The sequence below is a fragment of the Rousettus aegyptiacus genome, unplaced genomic scaffold (assembly GCF_014176215.1).
Source record: "Rousettus aegyptiacus isolate mRouAeg1 unplaced genomic scaffold, mRouAeg1.p scaffold_m13_p_7, whole genome shotgun sequence".
Lineage (NCBI taxonomy): Eukaryota > Metazoa > Chordata > Mammalia > Chiroptera > Pteropodidae > Rousettus > Rousettus aegyptiacus.
The window spans coordinates 3,626,586-3,646,842 of NW_023416310.1; the positions used below are offsets into that span (position 1 = coordinate 3,626,586).

Sequence of the window (20,257 nt, forward strand, 5' to 3'; positions counted from 1 at the left end):
TTAAAATGCTGCCGCTCCCAGGTGCCAGCAGAGGGTGGCGGTGCCCCCTCCCCTGTCTCAGCGACCGCTTCTCCGCTAAAGTTGGCATTGGCTTCAAGCGCTGTTATGTACTTTTCTTTCAGAAGAATTCAGAATTTAACTGTCTTCAAATAAGTGATTCCTAAACAACTTGACTTGTTTATTGGTATCTCCAGGTCTTTGTCCACTATCGCTGAGAAACATAATGAAGAGAACAAAGAAGGTACTTAATTTTTTTAGCAGTCAAATTCAAAGTGTAAACAATGGATTAAAAGATGCAATAAATGCAGGGAAAAAAACTTGGAAAATGCGCAAGAATACATACACATGTATATGTATAGAAATTGGGTGTTTTGGGGGTTTTTTTGGTACCAGGATTATTTTTCCATGTAGCTATCTAATTATATCTCTAGGTTACTAAAAAGTCCAGTGACTTCCTACTGTGTGTAAAGGCCAGCTTGCTTTTTTCCCCAGCTTCTGCTCACCAGCCGTACGAGGCCATGACCTCATGGGCATTTTTGTGGCCGCGCCATCTGTTCTAATGTCCTAAGCCTTTGCTCACACCTGTCCTTCTGCCCGAAGTGCCCTTCCCTTCCTATCCTTGAACTCCTCAGTCCCTGGCAAATCCGTCCTCACTCTTCAAGACGCAACATAAACACTCTTCTGCCTTCTCTTCACACCTGCTCCCCACCTTACCTTTTTCTGAATCAGAACTAATCACTCCTGCCACGACTCCTCCTGCCCACACTTCTGTTACGTGTTTAGCACGTTGCAGTACAACCAGTGGACTAAGTATGTCTGTCCCTCCCATCGGCCTTCCTTTTTTCTGACTTCCTCACACTATACGTATATTTTTTACCATTCACTTCATTTTGTCTTTTCTACTCATCCCATCCCCACAGAGAGCGAATGAAGGAGTGAGGAGCGACTGTACTTGACGACCTCCAAATCTGTTATCTCGCTAACCTTGACATCATGAGCGCACACACCAACTGTCCAGCGCAATCCACTTTCTTACTTCTGGGAACTTCGGATTTGGATTAGGATTAGGAAGAACAGGAACAGGAGCTGAGGAAACTAGAAGTCTGGGTTCAGCTACTGCAGTACCATTTCACACACTTATCAATCATTTGTTTTTTAATTCATGTATTCTCAATCATATTGGAACATATGTGCCAGGCACAGTGCTGGGTGTTAGGCCGGGAGGAAGAGGTATGATCGCGTAGTGACAAACAAAATATGTCTTCTGTTCTTAAGGAGGTAATAGTTAAATCTAGGAAAAACAGGCAGATAAAAAGATGGTTTCTGTATATTCTAGTTAGGGCCATGATCTCAGTAGAAACTCAGGGGAGGGAGTGACTGATTGCGCAGGAGTCATATCAGAGTACAGAGACAGTGACTCCATCCATAATTTCCAAGGGCTATTATGTAAATGTTTAGTTATGTCAATGAATGAAGATTCAGATGAACAATGTATATTATTATAATATGACTTATTTGGTTAATAATCATGGATTTCATTTTTTTCAGATAAGCCATGGTTTGATTTTAGAAAATGGTATCAAGTTATGAAGAAATCTTTTGATGAGAAGAAACAAAAATGGGAGGAAGCCAGGGCAAAGTATGTTCTCTCTTCAAGTCTTAGATTCACCTACTTATTTTCAAGTCTGTTACTTTACATTTGAAAACTGAAGTTTCATCAGTATAGACTCATCAACCTGGTGACATTTTTCCTAGAAATATTAGCTCCCTAATTAACTTTTTCTTTAATTGGAATGTTGTCCCAAAATAAAGATTCCTATAGGAGACCAAAACAAAGGAAAGCAGAAAGAGATTGTATTCAATTCAGTCTCAGCGTTTGACTTTGAACTGTCGTTCTGGTGCAGGTCCATTATTGTAGAATGGAAGGAGCATAGATTTAGTGCCGGGTTTGGATCCTGATTGCATCACAGACTAAGCTATGTGACCGTGGGCAGGTTACTTAACCTCGTAGTCTCAGTGCACTGAAATTTAGTTGGCTTATAGATTTTTAGAGATCTGATATCTTATTTAATACAGAGTACATTTCTGTTGATCTCTAATTTGAACAGTTTCATATCTATTTTTAAGATTTTTAGACTTTGAAACAAAACTCAATATCTCTATAATTTATGTAAATTTACTGTAATACTCATTTGATCAGATCATTTATATCCTTTGAGAAAAACCAAGATTCTTTAAGAAGTTAAATGGTAATTCATTCTGTTCTAGTTTCCTTGTAAATAGGAATAATTATGCCTACTTTATACTCTAAGAATTACATTTCTATTTTCACAGGTAGAACTAGGTTCTTTCTTCTCAATTTAAGAGAGCTTTTAAATAGAGAAACAGACTAACAGGGATGAATAAAGCACAGTGGGGAGGAGGATCCTCGCCTAACAGGGGAGAGGAGTAACAGTTTCTCACCGTTCACGTTTGATGGACAATGATGAAGAAGAAGGGGTGAGAGGTGAACGTATCCTAATACCCAGGGAAGAATAAGTTCTTCCTCTTCCTTGTCTGAGAACAAGTGTCTCTTTAGTCATCGGGTCTCAGTGGCTATTTTCCTGGAAGACACCGGCCCCAGGGAAGAAATTATCCAGGAGATCCATTAGCAGGATTCCACTTCATAGAGCAGATGCTTTAGGGTAACCGCAGTAGCGTATGTTGATCACTGCTGACTGGTGTTGGGGCACAGAGCCCCGATGCGTGCCAATTACTTCGTCTGTTTCTGCCTACCCCACCCCCACTGTTGACATAAATTTCTAATTTTTCTCTCTATTCTTCTTGACATCATCTTCCATGGTGTCAGATGAAAATTATTAAAGCACAATCCAGAAAAGGAAAAAGATAAACTGGATTTCATCAGAAAGGTGAACTGCTGCTCTTCAGAAGACACCGTTAAGAGAATAGGAAGCCACAGGCTGGGAGACAATATTTGCAAATCACATATCTGATAAAGATTTATATCTAGACTATATAAGGAATCCTCATACAATAAGAAAACAACGCAGTTTTTTAACTGGAAAAAGATTCAAGCAGATACTTTACCCAAGAAGATGTGTGGATGGCACATGAAGGGATGCTCAACATTGTTAGAAGGGAAATGCAGATTAAAACCACGATGCGAATGACTAAAAACCAAAACAAACAAAACGCTGACCAAATGCCAAATGCGGGAGTACAAAGTGGTACAGCCACTGTGGAAAATTTGGCCATTTCTAATAGTTAATATACACTTATTATACTACCTAGTAGTTTTCACTTCTAGATATTTACCCAAAATGAAAACAAGTTTATATAAAAATCTATATACGAATGTTTATTGTGGCTCAATTCGCAATGACCCCAAACTGGCAACAACCCAAATGCCCTTCAGCTGGTGAATGGATAAATAAACTAGTATATCTGTACACTGGAGTAGCATTCAGTGATAAAAAGGAACAAAATTCTTATACATCCAACACTGTGTGAATCTTAAATGCGTTTTGCTCAACAAAAGACAAAAGGTTACATGTGGTATGATTCCATTTATCCTGGAGAAGGCTAAACTATAAGGCCAGAAAAGCAGATCAGCAGTTGCCTGAGATCAAAGATCTGGGGGTTTGGGGAACGGTTGACTGTCAAGAGGCCTGAGAGATCTTTGGAGTGATGGAGGTGTTCTATACAGTAATCACAGTGTGACTACATGACGGTGTGTATAAAAGCTAGTAGAGCTGTGCACTGAACAGGTGTAAAATTATACCTTAACTTTTAACAATGGGGAAACAAATCGTGTAGATTAGATGCCGGGCTCTGTGGTTTCCCATAGGAAACATTAGGACTTTGTGCTGTGTCTGCTTTTTGTAGCTTTTGTAGTTTGGGGGAGAGGTAAGCAGAGTAAAGTAAATTTTGAAGGAGTATAAACAGAATATTATTATTTTCGATTGTCTTTCCCATTTTCTGAGCATATGAGCCCAAAGAAGTAATAATACCTCGTTGACTATATGCCTACTTACTTAGGCATTTATTATAAATATGTAAGAAAATCTATCTAGATTAAGTATTCACACGGGTTTATCTAGAGATGGGAATAAGAATGTTTAGGGAACATCTTTATTATTTGAGATTTTTTACCTCGAGAATGTCGTTATTACTTTTCTTATTTAAGAAAATAACAGCAGCAACAGAAATTTGAAATAATCACAAATTCGTTTGTCATAGGGGTAAGTGGCGAGCTTTCTCATAGATTTTAGATGCGGTGTGGCTCGCTGAAGTTTAGTTTCCACGTAGTTTTCCGGTAACCCTGATTCCCCGATGGTGAGGGGACACCAGACCCCGGTCCTCTGCTCCCTGATGGTGGCCTGGGGTCAAAGAGAAGGCAGTTCTCATTTTTTACTGCAAATTATGAAAATCGTCCACTTTAGGAAACTCAGAGTTAGTGAGCACGAGACTAAAAGTGAACGTTAAGTGTGACCTTTGCTCCAGAGCAGCAGTCTGCGTGGCAGGATTTAACGATGGCCCCTGGAAGCAGAGATGGAACGTGCCACTTCCCTGTAGCCTGGCCCCAGGCTGGCCACCCGCGGTCTGGAAGGAGCCCACATGGCTCTTGGTTTCCGCTCAGGAGGGGATGTCATGCGTCTGTCACGGGCCTCCACTCCACAGCGGCGCCTCCCTGCCGGGCCTTCCCCGGGCGAGGGTAGGTCAGGCCAGTGCGCGACCATTAGTTAGCGCTGTGACATGCTGGCATCCAGACCGTTTCTTCTCATTCCCACCAGGGACAGGATTGACTTCAGGCGTTAAGTGACGGAAGACTGGCTCTTACTGTCCACTTTGTGTGGCTTACCAGTATCAGAAGAACCACCCGCTTAATCCTCAGCGAGAGGGCAGTTGGGCAAAGGCAAGGAGGACCCGTTGTTCGTTTCTCAGGCGCCATCACTGTGTGAGAACAGCCGGCAGGGGCACCTCCTGGTGTGGGAAGCCACGCCTACGGTTTTTCATATAATTAATGGCTTCTTTGGGGTCTCGTGGCAGCTGGGAGGCACTTGGGGGGAGCACATCCTTCTATCGGTTTGTTCTCTCCTTTCATGCCGCCTGCTTCTGGAACCTGAGCTCTGTAAACGTGTGCCAACGGGTCCTTCCAAGCCAGAGCTGTTACACCGGACATCAGGCATTTCAGACATTGCTTCAGAGACACGTCTCTGCAATGTGTTTGGGTCCCTTTCTTCTCCGTCCTGCTCCAGCTCTGGTTTTTCCTGTGCAGGTTCGTGTGGAAGAGCGAAAAGCCGCTCTACCATTCCGCCATCGACAGGTCAGTGGCGTACAAAAGAAGAGGTGAGTCGCGTTTCCTCCTGGTAATGCCAAGCAGCAGCAGCGTTGTAGGAGAGCTGAGACGTGAATGCACGAGTAATTTTTTCTTCTCTAACAAGTGTTCCAGGGCACAGCCAAAGGCGTGTCCACTATACGGAGCCTCCATAGGGATCCGTGGTAGAGGCACGCCGCTGTACCAAACAGAGCTTTCGTTCCCCTCAAAATCTGAAGTCCTGTCTTCCTGTGACTTTCAGAATGCTTTGTTTGCTTTATTTGTTTTTTTAAATTGTGGTAAAATATACATAACACAATGACCATTTTAACCTTCTTAAAGTAGTTCCCCTCAGCCCTCGTTTAGTGCGGTTCCCTAATGTTAATCTCTTTTATCATCACTGTGCGTTTGTTGCATTTGTCGTACTAAGAAACCAACATTGATATGTTACTGTCAAGTAAACTACGGACTTAACTTGTGATTAAACATTAGTTTTTATTTTATTCCTTTTCTTTTTTCCTCCATTTCCAGAAATGGTGGTAAATCTACAAAAACAATTTAGCACACTGGTTGATTCAACACCAACTGGGGAAAAAAAAAACCCTTCAAGTTTTCAGTTCAACTGGACTGAAGAAGACACGGGTAGAACCTGTTTCCATGGACACAGCCTCCAGGGAATCCTGACGAAGAAAGGCCAGTCGCTGACAACCAAGAATTCACTCTACTGGCTTAGTACACAGAAATTCTGCAAAAGGTATGTGGTGCTTTTAGAAATCAAAGGATAAAAACATGATAAAGCCTCTAGTTTGGCCTGAAGTCGTATCTTTTTCTAATTTTAAGAAGTCACATGTTATTTAGAGGAGTCGGCCGTAGTGAGAGCCAGGTAGGTTGTTGGAAATAGAAGATGGTGAGCTTATAATCAAGAAAATCGAAATTACGCATTGAATGTGGTTTAAGAGTTTTAGGGATGGAGGTGTCAATCAACCTTACTGTGATAATCATTTCACAGTCTATGCAGGTGTCAAATCATCACCTTGTATGCCTTAAACTCACATAAGTTGTATGTCCACAATATCTCAATAAACCTGGGGAAAAGTTTCAGATTATAAAGACTTTTGCCATAGTGAAAGGTATTTTTTTACTGATCTCATGCCCATAGTGACATGGAAATCGTCAGGCAGTTTCCCACAGGAGGTGAGAGGCGGTGCCGGGGCGCCAGGCCACCCCTGAGCAGCTCTCCTGCTCGCCCGCATGTCCACAGCTCCGCCGCCTGAGCCTGATCGCAGAAGCAGGGCGTGATGCTGAGCTTCCTCCTCCTCAGCACCGCCGGTGACTGCCGGCTTCCTCAGAGAAAAGCCGAAAGGCCCGAGGGAGCCTGCGAGCCCCTGCCAGTCTCTGACCTCTCCTGCTGCCCCCGTCCTGTGCTCACCGCCCTGCTGCACGCTGCTGTCTGCTCCTGGGCCTTGCTGGGGTCACTCCCCACACAGGCCTTCGTCCGGGCCGCGCCTGCAGCTTGGACGGCTCTTCCTCCGTGCGTTTACACAGCTCACCTCTTTCAGGTTTTGTTCAGATTTCTCTTCCTCGGAGAGGCCTTTCTTAATCACCCTGTTTAAGCAGCACCAGCCTTCCCCCGCACACACACACCCCTCATCCTTCGCTATCTGCTTTGCCCGTTTTCTCTTTTCTTACAGCTTTTGTCACTATTGAATATATTATAGTATCATGTATTCGTTTGGCGTGTTCGGCTGCCTCCCCACACTAGAATGTAAGGTCCATCAGCTGGGCCTCCGTCTTACGTAATGAAACGTCCCGGAGGCCAGAGCAGGTCCTAGATGTTCAGCAACTGTTTGTGGAGTGACTGCGTGGAAAGCAGAAGCTGGCCCGCAGGGTTCTTAGGGGAGTTAAATGAGATACTCTTCGTCTGTCGCAGGTGCTCACTAAATGATAACTATGGCCCTTACTACTATTTTAAACAAACTAATTTTCTGTTGAAGAGTTTCACTTCCTGAGTTGAGTATCAAGATAATAAGACGAAGAGGATAAAGTGATGTTATCTGTATTAAAATTACCTGCTCAGAAGACGTGTAGCTGTGTCTAGAGTGATGAAGGAGTGGCACGGTCTTAATAGCAGCGACAGCGAAAGGCCGCAGCCCAAGCCCGGGCTCATCTCCACTTGCGAGCAGCAGTGGTCAGGGCGACGGCTTTTTCAGATTTTAGGATTTCGTTGGAGGAAGAGAAAAGAGGGTGGTCTAGGCCAGTGAGGGGCACCCACAGGGTCAGGGGCGCCCACACGGCGAGGGGCGCCCACACGGTGAGGTGAGGACGTGCCATGCTTGGCGCTCTCTGCCTCGGCGGCCTGAGAGTCGGTCCTGGCTGAGTTAGCGGGCAGCATACATCTTTATGTCTTTCAAGTGGCACAGTCAGTGGATTTGTGAGTGTACTTCAAAGATTTAATACTGTAATGTGAGATACTTAATTATAAATAGACCTGGGGATAGTCAGAGATGAAACAGTCGAGGTTGTTTTCTCTGCGTGAACTATGCAGCTGAAAACTAAAATATACAAAGTGTCAGTGACACCGAGAGTTCATGTAATAAAACCGTCTGTCAGCCTTGCCTGTTTAGATGATGGCCTAGAACCACAGAGTAAGCAAAAACAGCTTCAGCCAACCAATAAAAATGTCACAAAGTCCGTGCCTAAAGCTATGCACCTTCCTCAGGAAGCCCCTTAGCCCCTCACTCAGAGCCTGCTTGCTCTGCCTTCAGGCATGTTTCTGTCAGGCCGAATTGTCTCACTTTCAGAGTCCTAAGCATCGAAAGAAACACAGTAAGAAGGAGACTGAGAAGTGTTCTGCTGAGAGGCATTTAGACAGCAAACATAAATGACATCCAGTTGACAAACAGTAGAGGAGCCAGCATCAGAAGCAGAAGCAGACAAAGGAACTGAAACTATAGCAGTCTGAAGTTCAGTCATGGCACACAGTTGCTTCGCGTAAATAAGCCTGACCGTGTCCCAAAACGCTGTGTACCTTCTCTTTGATTTTGTTTTTCTTACTGTGTTTTCTAAAATTTCACAGTAAAAGTGGACTTGTAATAATATAATTGTAAAAGCAAAAAAATTATGTTGGATATGCTCTAAGGTAACCAAAAAATGTATAACTCGGTTTTTAAGATTTCCATCCAAAATGGTCAAAATGAAATGTTTTGATACTTAAGAGAGCAGATCTTCAGCTATATAATGTTTTTACACAGAAAGACTCTTTTCTGAGGGTTCAAAGAGACAAATGTCCTATAAAATAATCGTGCGAACACTCAGGCCTTGAGAACTAACCAGAGAAAGGCTACAAGAGCACTTTAGATGTGGGAGGTTGTTTATCCCTTTTTTCTGAGCAGAGCTAAGGATCTTGATTGAGGAATCTGAATGCCCTTAATAGTCCTCACGTTCATAGAAGTTCCCCTGTGTGAATGAATAGGCCAGTTGCTGACAATCCGCTAGGTCCAGAGATCTGTCGTAGGCACTGGCGAGTGGAGTGTCTGCCCCGTCCTCCCCGAGAAGGGCAGGCAGTTCATCTGTCCTCCCACAAGAAGAGGCACAGCCAGCGTCTTTCAGGTTGTCTTCCACATAAAATGGAGGGGCTTAGGGTGTTCCACAAAAGTTTGATTTGGATTTTTAAGATTTATTTGTAACTGAAAATAGCTGAAATCAAAAATTAGAAAAGAAAAGCAAGAGCCCACCACATTTGTAAGAATTCCTGTAAATAAAATCACTCATATTTTATTTCTGTTAAATTAATCAATGAACAATCCAAACTGAGACATGACAACCGACACAAAGGGTTATAAGAAAATACTACACACAACTAAATGCCAGCAAGTTAAACAATCGGAAAAAATGGATAAATTCCTAGAAACATATGATCTCCCAAGACTGAATCAAGAAGAAACAGAAAATCTGAACAGACTAATTACTAATGAAATCAATCAGTAATCAAAACTCTCCCAACAAAAAATCCTTGACTGGATGGTTTTACAGGTGAATTTTACCAAACATTCAAAGAATTAACACCTGACCTTCTCATACTATTCCAAAAAATTCAAGAAGAGGGAAGGCTTCCAAGTTTATTTTTTGAGGCCGGCATTACCCTGAGTCAAAAACCAGACAAAGACGTTACCAAAAAAAAAAAAAAAAATTTATAAGCCAATATCCCTGATGAAGATAAATACAAAAATCCTCAACAAAATATTAGCAAACCAAATCCAGCACTGCATTATATACCATAATCAAGTGAAGTTTATTCCTGAGTTGCAAGGTTGGTTCAATGTTCACGAATCTGTTAACATGATACAGCACATAAATGAAATGAAGGATAAAAAGTATATAATCATATCAGTAGAAGCAGAATATTTGACAAAATCCCAACATCCATTTATGATAAAAACTCTCAGCAAAGTAGGAATAGAAGGAACATGCTGCAACATGATGACAGCCATGTGTGACACACCCGCAGCTAACAGCACACTCAGTGAAGGAAAGATAAAGCCATTTCCTTAAGACCTAGAACAAGGAAAGAATGTCCACTTGACATCACTTTTATTCAACATAGTATTGGAAGTCCTAGGGACAGCAGTCAGAAAAGAAAAAGAAGTAAAAGGCATCCAAATTGGAAAGGAAGAGGTGAACCGTCATTATTTGCAGATGGCATGAACTATATATACAGAACTCTAAAGATTCCACACAAAAAAAAACTATTAGAACTGATAAATGAGTTCAGTAAAGTACCAAGATGCAAAATTAACATTCAGAAATCAGTTGCATTTTTACACACCAATAATGAACTATCAGAATGAGAAATTAAGAAAACAATGCCATTTACAATTACATCAAAAAAATACCAGGGATAATTTTAACCAATGAGGTAAAAGACCTATACTCGTAAAATTATAAGACATTGAGAAAAAGAAATTGAAGAAAGTACAAATAAATGGAAGCATATACTATGCTCATGAATGAGAAGAATTAACATCATGAAAATGTCCATACTACCCAAAGCAATCTATAGCGTTAATGCAATCCCTATCAAAATACCAATGACATTTTTCAAAGAACTAGAACAAATAATTCTAAAATTTATATGGAACCACAAAAGATTCCAAATAGCCACAGCAATTTTGAGAAAGAAGAACAGTTGGAGACATCATACTACCTGATATCAAACTATACTACTAGGCTATAGTAATCAAAACGGCAAGGCACTGGCATAAAAACAGACAGGTCCATGGAACAGAATAGAGACTCCATGCCTACATGGTGAATTAGTCTTTGGCGAAGGAGCAAGAATATACTTTGGGGTGAAGACAGTCTATTCAATAAGTGGTGGTGAGAAACCTGAACAGATGAACCCAGACCACCTTCTTACACCATATGCAAGAATGAACCCAAAACGGATTAAAGACGTAAATGTAAGACCCAAAACCATAAAACTCCTAAAAGAAAACATAGGCAGTAAACTCTCTGACATTGTTCTTGGTAATATATTTTTCCGATACATCTTCTCAGGCAAGAGAAATAAAAGAAAAAATAAATGGGACTAAATCAAACTAAAATGTTTTTGTACAGCAAAGGAATTCATCAACAAAACAAAAAGACAACGTATTGGTTGAAAGAAGATATTTGCCAATGATACGTCTGATAAGGGGTCAATAACCAAAATTTATACAGAATTCATACAACTTAACACAAAAAAAAACAATCCAGTTTAAAAAACGGGCAGAGGAACTGAACAGACATTTCTCCATGGAGGACATACGAAAAGATGAAAAGATGCTCAATGTCACTAATCATCAGAAATGGAAATTAAAATCACAATGAGATATCACCTCACACCTGTCAAAATGGCTATCATTAATAAATCAAAAAATGACAAGCGTTAGCAAGGATGTGGAGAAGAGAGATGGGATTGCAAATTGGTGCAACCATTACGGAAAACAGTATGGAGGTTCCTCGAGCTATTAAATGTAGAACTGCTTCGTGACCCAGTAATTCCACTTCTGGGTATTTAAAGAAATCCAAAACACTAATTTGAAAGGATTTGTGCCCTTCGGTATTTTTTGCAGCGTTTTTTACAATAGCCAAAGTATGGAAGCAACCAAAGTGCACAGCAGTAGATTATTGTATAAAGAAGTGGCGCATATATACACTGGAATTATGACTCGGCCGTGAAAAAAATGAAATCTTACCATTTGCGACAACATGGATAGGCCTAGAGGGTATTGTGCTAAATGAGATAAATCAGATAGAGAAAGACAAATAACCATATGATCTCACTTATATGTGGAATCTAAAGAACAAAATAAATGAACGAACAAAACAGGAAAAGACTCATAGATACAGAGAACAAAATGATGGTTGTCAAATAGGAGGGGGGTTGAGGGGCTGGCAAAAACGGTGAAGGGATTAAGAAGTACAGATTGGTAGTTACAAAGTAGTTACAGGGATGTAAAGTATACCATAGGGAATATAGTCAATAATATTGTAATAACTATGTATAGCGCCCAGTGGGTACTAGACCTGTGTGTCAGGGGATCACTTTGTAACCTGTATAAGTGTCTTAACTACAATGCTGTACTCCTGAAAACTAATATAATATTGAATGTCAGCTGTAACTGAAAAATAAAAAATATTTAAAATAAATATTAAAAAACCAATCAATTAATGAACAAACCATTGAGGCTTTTAAATTTCCTACTACTGAACATAGCAGGGTATTGGCTTTATTGTATATTATTAAAATAGGTTTAAGATTTTAAGTGAAAATAAATCAATTTTAAAGGCATGTAGGAGAAATTAACATTTCTGAGCCCTTACTGTGTGCCAGCCTTTGAATTAAGTGCTTAGTATATTTCACACTTAATCCTGTGATGTAGGTACTGTTATTTTTTCCTGTTTTATAGGTGAGAGAACCAAGAGTAGTTATCTATAGTCAAGTGGCAGAGTTTTGTCGTGCAGTTATAAACACTCAGGAATTTAGGACCATGTATGTTACATAAATCATAACATCTAAAAGTTTGTATTCTCTGTATGTTGCTTACTTGTTTTTTAAACTTTTCATTATGGAAATTTTCAGGTATATTCAAAACTAGAAAGAACAGTAGAATGAACCCCTGTGCTCGTCACTCAGCTTCAACAGCTGTCGATGAGGCAAGGCTAGACTTGCCTCATCCGTGCCCCGATTCAGCCCTTTCTGTCCCCATCCTCAGATTGGGTGGAAGCAAATCCCAAATATCAAAATATTTTTTAAAGCAAAACCATAATACCATTAACCAGACATAAAACAAAAAACTAATAGGAATCCTTAATAGCCTCAAACATGCAGTAACTATTTTGATTTTCGCACTTTTTGTATATTTTTTTAAATAACTCAGAATCCAAATGAGGTCCATACATTGCAAGTGGCTGAGGTATCCCTTAAGTGTTTTAGTTTGCAAATTCCTCCTTTATCTCCTTTTTACTCCTTGAAATTGACTTGTTGAGTAATCCAGGTCATATGTTCTGTGCAATTTTCCATGCCATATAAATGGCATCATAGGCCCCTGAACCATTTAACATGTTCTTCTGTCCCTTAGATTGCCTATACCTTGGTAGAGTTAGAGTTAGAGATTGGTAATTAGAATTAAAGATTTGGTGGTAGTTAGAGATTTGATCAGATTCAGGTTCTACTACTTTAAAGTAAGTGAAATTACTTTGTAAACTCTTCCTTCTATGATACCTACCGGTTTGCAAGCTATATTAGCAAGTCTGGTGTCTTATTTTGGTGGGAGTTGGGGTTATTTGTTTCCTTTAGTTTGTTTTAAAAATATGTACAGAAGCTCTCTGTGTGTGCTTTTGTCTTTATCATGCTAAAAAGAGGGGACCCACCAGAGTGGCAGAACTTAAAGGTTCCTCTATGTGTCCCTTGCAGGGTGACCACGAGCAGTGTTAATTATTTTTCCTTTGTGAAATTGTAAAACTGAGGAGTTTTACCAAATTGTTCTAAGTTTCCTTTCAGCTCAGATTACTATTTGAAGCCTAAATATATATATTTGGAAGATATTTAAGGGCTAGATGCATACATTTCTAAATGGCCATTTAAAAATAATGTCTTCCTTTTTCTTTCCCTTCTAGCTACTGTAAACATGTGACAACCTATGAAGAATCAAATTTTTCTCTGAGTTATCAGTTTATACTAAATCTCTTCTCCTTCCTGCTAAGAATAAAGACCTCCTTCCTCCATGAAGAAGTGAGCTTAATTGAAAAGAGACTTTTTAAAACAAAATACAGTAAAACAAAAAAGAAGTCTTCAAGATCCAGGAAAGTGAGAAAATGAAAAAAGTAAAATAGAAGCTTTCTTGGGAAAATATTTTAATAGTGACAGTAATGTCAAATTATATGTAATAGAATATTCCAGAGAATTGTAGAAAATAGAATTTTTTGTATATATATCCATCCATATGTAGATATACATACATATTCATGTATGTATCCATGTGCTTATAGATATGTATATTTAAAAACAGCTTTGAATTTATTTTTTAAATTTTGAATTTTCTTTGAGAAAATTAAAACAACAATGTTCTATGAATGGTATCCAGAAATTTGTATTCATTGTATTTTAGAGCTAAATTTGCTTTTCAAACTAGATTACTTCCTTACTCTTTATGCCTTAAAGTAAATCTTAGATGGATCAAACACCTAAAAATTATCATCTTTTATAGATACATATATAAAGGTATTAGAAGAAAACGAATGTGAATGCTTTGATGACTTTGGAATGTAATAGAACTCTCTAAGCATGCCTCAAAACCAAAAGCCGAAAGGAAAAGATTGAAAATGTGACTACAAAGTCAAAAGTGAAGGACAAACTGGGAAAAGGTATTCGTAGCATATGGTGGATGAAGAATTCATTTCTTTAACATATCAATAGGTCTTGTAAAGCAAGAGGAAAAAGACAAACTGGGCAAGAGCTATGAAAAGATAGCTTTTTGAAAAATAAATAAATAAATACAAAGGCCAAGCCAAAAAACAGGATAGGATACTCAAACTCACACATGTTAAAGAAATACAAACTAAAATAAAGACATTTCCTACATATTAGATTGACAAAGAATATTAAGGCTTGTGCTACCAGGTGAGGATGTTGTAAAATTAGGCATTTTTATCCAGTTTGTTTACGCAACGCGTGTTTACTGAGCAACTTCTGCGTTCCAGGCACATTCTAGGCACTGGAGAGACAGCATTGAGCAAGACTGCGGCCTGTAAGGATCTTCTAATTGTGCAGGGGCAGGTAGTGAGCAAATATATACTGTTGGGGTAATGAAGTGCGATGAAGCAAAAGCAAGGTAAGGGGTAGGTGACAGGACAGGCCATGTTATAAACAGGGATCGAGGAAGCACCCTCTGGGCAGGTGACTGAGCAGAGAGACCGACTTGTGTGAGGGAGCAAGCCGCGTAGCTCTCTAGAGGAGGCTCGTTCCAGGCAGAGGGGACACACGGAGGCTCTGAGGCTCGTGCTTGGCGGAGTCAGGAGCAGCAGGTGGATTCAGGGCGGCTTGCATGTCGCGGTCGAAGGGGAGAGGGGTGGCAGGTGGGGTGGAAAGGTTGTCTTCGAGGCCATGGTAAGGGCTCTGGCTTTTATCTGAATCGTCACAGGAAGCCATCATAAAATGCTGAGCGAAAGAATGATGTAATCCAACCCATGTCATAAAAGGATCTCTCTGACTGCTCTGTGGTGACCAGCCTGCAGGGGCAACGGGCACAGGCAGAGAGGCCACTTTAGAGACTGGTGTGCTGGCTCAGGCTGGAGACGGTGCTTCAGACTGCAGGTTGGAGTGTGAGTGAAGTCACTGAGTCCCAGATACAGTTTCAGCGTGAGATAAATAAGGATTTGGTGATGAGTGTGAGAAATGACAATGAGAATGCCAGTTTTTTCTCCTAAACAATTGAGTTAAGGTACCATTTATCCTGATAGGGCTCCTTTCGTTGCCTCCTGTTCACCCTGTTTGTGCGGTAGGCTATTCCCACCCTCGGGCTGTGAGCACGGCTGAACGGATGAGACCAACAGCAGTTTATTAATCACGTACACTTGCACAAGGCCGGTGGGGACCCCCTCGGGAACAGCGAACAGCCAGGGACTGTGGGAGGATGGAGTGATCCCAGTCCCTGCAGTGGGGGTGTGATTAGCTAGTCAGAATAATTTTGTGGGCTGGCAGGAAACAAATCCACTACCCTGGGTTAGGCAGGAACTGCTCCTGGTCTTCTTGATAAGGTGTGTTTGGTTTAGAGGACCTTATCCGTGGGCGCGGAGGAAAGGGGAACTTGTAGGGTAGGTAGGCCATTTGGGGACTTCGCCACTTCACCAGATGTCAAGGCAGCACATCAGGTTGGGACTTAATTTTAGGCCTCATACCACAGGGAACCCTGAGAAGAGTGGAGATTGGGAAATCAGTTCTGTTTGGGGCGTGTTGAGTTCGAGATGCCTGTTAGACATGAAAGAGAGATGAAAATAGACAGTTGGGGCGGGGGTGGGACTCCATAGATTAAGAGGTCTGGGACAATTTAAGTGTAAAAATCCCCAGAATATAAGTAAGTTTTCAAAACTGTGAAACTAGATGGGATCTCCAAGGACTTAGTATAAATAGAAAAGAAGGCTTCATACATGCTTTTTATGAAGTTACGCTCCTTTCTATCCTAGTTTGCTGACAGATTTTTATCAAGACTTAAGGTTGGGGTTTTTTCAAATGCTTTTCTTGCATCTACGAGATAATGGGATGGTTTTTCTTTTTAGTCAGTTAACATCGTAAATTATATTGTGTTTCAAATGTTAAACCAACCTTGCATTCCTGGAAGAACCCCCACTTGGTCATGATCTATTATCCTTTTTAGATATTATTGAATTTGATTTGCTGAAGTTTTGTTGAGAATTTTTGCCTCCATGTTCATAAGGAATGTGTTCTGTAGCTTGCTTGATCTGGTTTTGTTATCAGAGTAATGCTGCCATCTCAATGAGTTGTGAAGCATTCCCTTCTCTCTCTGTTTTTATTTTCTAGAAGCATTTGTGTAGCTGTTCCTTAAATGTTTAGTAGTGAAGCTTATCGGGGTATGGTTTGGGAAGGTTTTCAACTACGGATTCTATTTCTTTAATACGTATGGGGCTATTCAGGTTATCTGTTTCTTCTTTGCTCTTCAAAAGACACTGTGCTAAAAAGGAGAAGTCAAATCACCAGCTGAGAAAAATATTTGCAAAACACATATCTGACCAAGGGCTTGTATCTATACAAATAATTCTTACAACTCAATAAGAAAGACACCAATTAAAAATTGGCAAAAGATTTGAACAGACACTTTACCAAAGAAAAAATACAGAGAACAAATAAGCACATAAAATGTGCTCGACATTATTAGTTATTAGGAAAATGTTAAGTTAAAACCAGAAGAAGATACTATCACACACCACTAGAACGGCTAACATTTCAGAAGACTGGCCATAGTGTTAGCAAGAATTTGGAGCAACTGGTGTTCCCACTGCTGGTGGGAATATCATTTTAGAAAACAGTTCGGTAATTCCTTAAAAGTGAATAATATACCTACCGTAGGTTTCAGTCACTTCACTCCTAGGTGTCTGTCCAAGAAAACTCAAAGCAAATTTCCACACTAAGACTTATACACAAATAGTAATAGCAACTTACTTGGAATAACTAAAAAAGGAAAACCACCCAAATAACCAACAGCCAGTAGATGTGATATATCCATGCAGTGGGAATACCACTTAGCTATAGAAAGGAAGGAACAATTGAAGCAAGGAACAACAGCTCTGCTCAGGAGAGGGATTTGGCAGGGTATATATGAAGCAAACATTCATTGTCCAGAACTGTGTCATTTGCCCAAAGGGGACTAGGATTACCGTGATTGGTTTAGGTTGTCATGATTCATTCCTACCTTCCTTAGGACTAAGGCTCTTTGTCTAATATTTGAGTAAAATTAGAGTACTGTTAACAGGGAAAGATGGGGAAACTGTTGGTAAGCAATGAACAATGTATATGTGGTCTTTTCTCTCAAGTTCAAAGTCTTAACATCTTATATGTACATAATATGCTGTGGTATTATGGGTGAGACAACTAATAATATCAGTTAATGTTAGAAACTTTATAGCTGTTAGCACGTGGGTTTGTTCTAGTCTTAAGATAAGACCTAATAATAATCAAAGCTAACATAATGTCTGTTACATACCAGACACTCCTAAACACTTAGTCCATTTTTTCGTATATATTAACTGAGTTAAATTAATAGATGAGATACTAATTTTATCCTCACAACAAACGTATGATGTAGGTCCTATTATTATCCTCATTTTACAGAAGGGGAAACTGACACACAGAGGGCTTGAGTAGCTTGTCCAAAGTCACACAGCTAACCCGTAGTAAACTATCACATGACACTGTCTCTCCAGAAACTTAAGCAGTCTTTGCTCTCAAGGAACTTACAATATTAGCAGAGTCAAAATTTGTTTCCACACACAACATACAAAAACAATACCACTTGCCTTTATTATCTGTAACTTTTCCCAGGCAGCAAGGAGTGAGAAATACCACCTTGAGTCTTTAATCTTACCTATGAGGATATCTTAGTCTCTTCAGGGTTAAAACAGTCACTTCGGAATAAATATTTAGTAAAGTTATTAAAAGTTCAAAGCCCTACTAGGGCTGTTTTTCCCTTCTGTCGCCTGCCCCAGATGGCTCTGGGTTCAAGAGTGAAATGGCAGAAGAGCCCTCGCTCTACATGTGTCCTCTGGGTCCTTGCCAGGTCCCAGTGTAAGTGGGTGCTGGTGCTGGTGCTGGCAGGAGGGGCGACAGGGCCCCCACAGTGGAGCCTGCATTTCGGGGACCCCCTGCCGATTACTCCTCTCAGCTTCCTGTGGCCTCAGCACCAACAGCTACCTTCTGTGTCCTCACTGGAGGTGAGGTGCTTCTAGATCCCCTCCCCCACTTGGGGAGCCTGAGTAGACTGGGCGGCCATTCCTCCTCTGCTGCAGGCACCCCTCTTTGGCACAGGACACCCCGTAGGTGGTCTCCACAAACCCTGTCTCTGCCTAAATACTTGCCTCAGCTATTTCTAAACTACAAAGGTACACAATTATGAAATAAGGCAGAAGTAGGCTAAGCGCCATGACAGATGTTCAAACAGCTCACCTGGAGCCTGGAGGAGGAAGAGGGAGGGACTCCGCCTGCAGGCTCCCCAGCTCCAGGGGGGGTTGAGATCAAATGTCTCATCTCCTTTCAGGAGAAGTAACAAATTATTTTGCTGCTAAAGTGCTATTTGTTGATTTGGGTGGAATCTCTTTATGAACAAATCTTATTTTATTTTTAAAAAATTAAATTCCATACCACTGGAGTGAAACATAATTTTTACCATTTAGGTGACTAACCCAAAGGGAAATAAAATCAAGTGAGATTTCACATGGTCTCAGAGCAGATACTTCAAGGAGGTGAAAATAGAATGCAGCAGATACTTCTGGGGGAGAAAAGAGAGAGAGTCTTTAAATTGTTAATATAAACTCATAGCCATGCAAATATAGCATTTTTGTGCTGAAATTGAGTTAAACTTTGTGTTTTTGGTTGTTTTAGTTTCAAACTTATGTCATCAAAACTTGGAAAACAGGTATGAAACACATTTATTAAGCATATATCTTGTATTGAACATTTTATGTTTTCTCATTTAATATTCAATATATCTAGACAAATCTACAACTGTAGCAATCAAAGGTTCGGTCATAGTAGATTAAAACAAAAGCTTTAAATTTTTTTATATTAAAAAATATTTAATCACAGGAGGTACAATGAGAGTCTTTTCCCACGAGAATACAGAACATTGGCCCAAATGTTTCATTAATCTATAGTCATATCTCATACATTTTGAGCATAGGTTTTTTTTTTCTTAATCCTTCAAAAAAAAATGCAAGTTTCTTTAGGCTGTTCAAGGTTCTGTGTTAGACTTAAAAGCAAAGGGAGCGTCTTCCACCTGCCAGCTTTGGCTCCTGCCATCAGCTCAATCAACATTATCATGAGGATGTAATGATGGTTAACAGGGTGCTGAGCCGCGGGGTACCTTACCTCATGGAAAGGGGACGCAGCAGGCCTGTCACTGCCACCCAGGAGTGGAGCCTTCTACTGCCCAGAGAAAGAGAGGAACCCAGGGCCGAGGGTGTCTATAGTTCTTTGTTTTCTTCTTGGGTTTTTCCCCTCCATTGGCACAAAGCCACTTAGAAAAAGAAGTCGGCATTAATGCAATCCTATATGTACACAGAAAGATACATTGCTTAAAAGGAGTGAATGAGCCTAGAATTTCAAACGTGTGGCTGCTGTAAAAGCTCTGTGAATGATTACATTTCGCAGATGGTTAAAATGCTGTGTTTTTACCTCCAGTAGGTAGATGACAACGTTTCAAAGTATAAAACACCTCTGCATTCTTGAAGGCTGAGTGAATTCACACAGTAGTAAGTCTCTCACAAGAAGCTCTTCCTTACGTTTCCTGTGTTTTGTGCCCTCGTGAAGTATTTACACACACAGTGATTCTAGTGCCAGACTCACCTGTTAATACGCCACAGAAGAGCCTACAAGACTTCTTTTATTGACTTTATGAATTAAGAACCTGGTCTTTTAGCTCACTTGACCTTTTGCCCTTCTGCGACAATTATTTCCTTCTGGAACAGTGAGTGGATGTTTCATGGATATTTGCGTCGACCTGGATGACTCGCAGATATTCCCAAAGGAAATTTTAAGTTAAACTATCGCTTAAATGTAATCACCTTTTGTCACCATCATTGTTCACATTAATTCAGATTAAGCGATTAAGGTAAACATTACTCAAAATGAAAAAGGTGGTCTCTGAATTTTAAAACTCCCAAGGTTTA

The 20,257-nt window shown here is 40.4% G+C and overlaps 1 protein-coding gene across 2 annotated transcripts in view; it reads left to right on the plus strand.

Moving 5' to 3' along the window:
* TAF1B (TATA-box binding protein associated factor, RNA polymerase I subunit B) overlaps positions 1-13,872 on the plus strand; it is a 60,802-nt gene extending 46,930 nt beyond the window's left edge. Inside the window, exons 11-15 of one of the 2 annotated variants that reach the window (XM_016121155.2) lie at positions 195-241; positions 1,549-1,639; positions 5,279-5,349; positions 5,849-6,071; positions 13,478-13,870. In XM_016121155.2, the coding sequence (XP_015976641.2) occupies positions 195-241; positions 1,549-1,639; positions 5,279-5,349; positions 5,849-6,071; positions 13,478-13,679 (634 nt within the window). In that variant the 3' untranslated portion in view covers positions 13,680-13,870. Of the gene's footprint in view, positions 1-194; positions 242-1,548; positions 1,640-5,278; positions 5,350-5,848; positions 6,072-13,477 lie in introns of both variants that reach the window. The other variant, XM_016121156.2, reaches the window with a different exon arrangement.
* Positions 13,873-20,257: the final 6,385 nt, after the last annotated feature.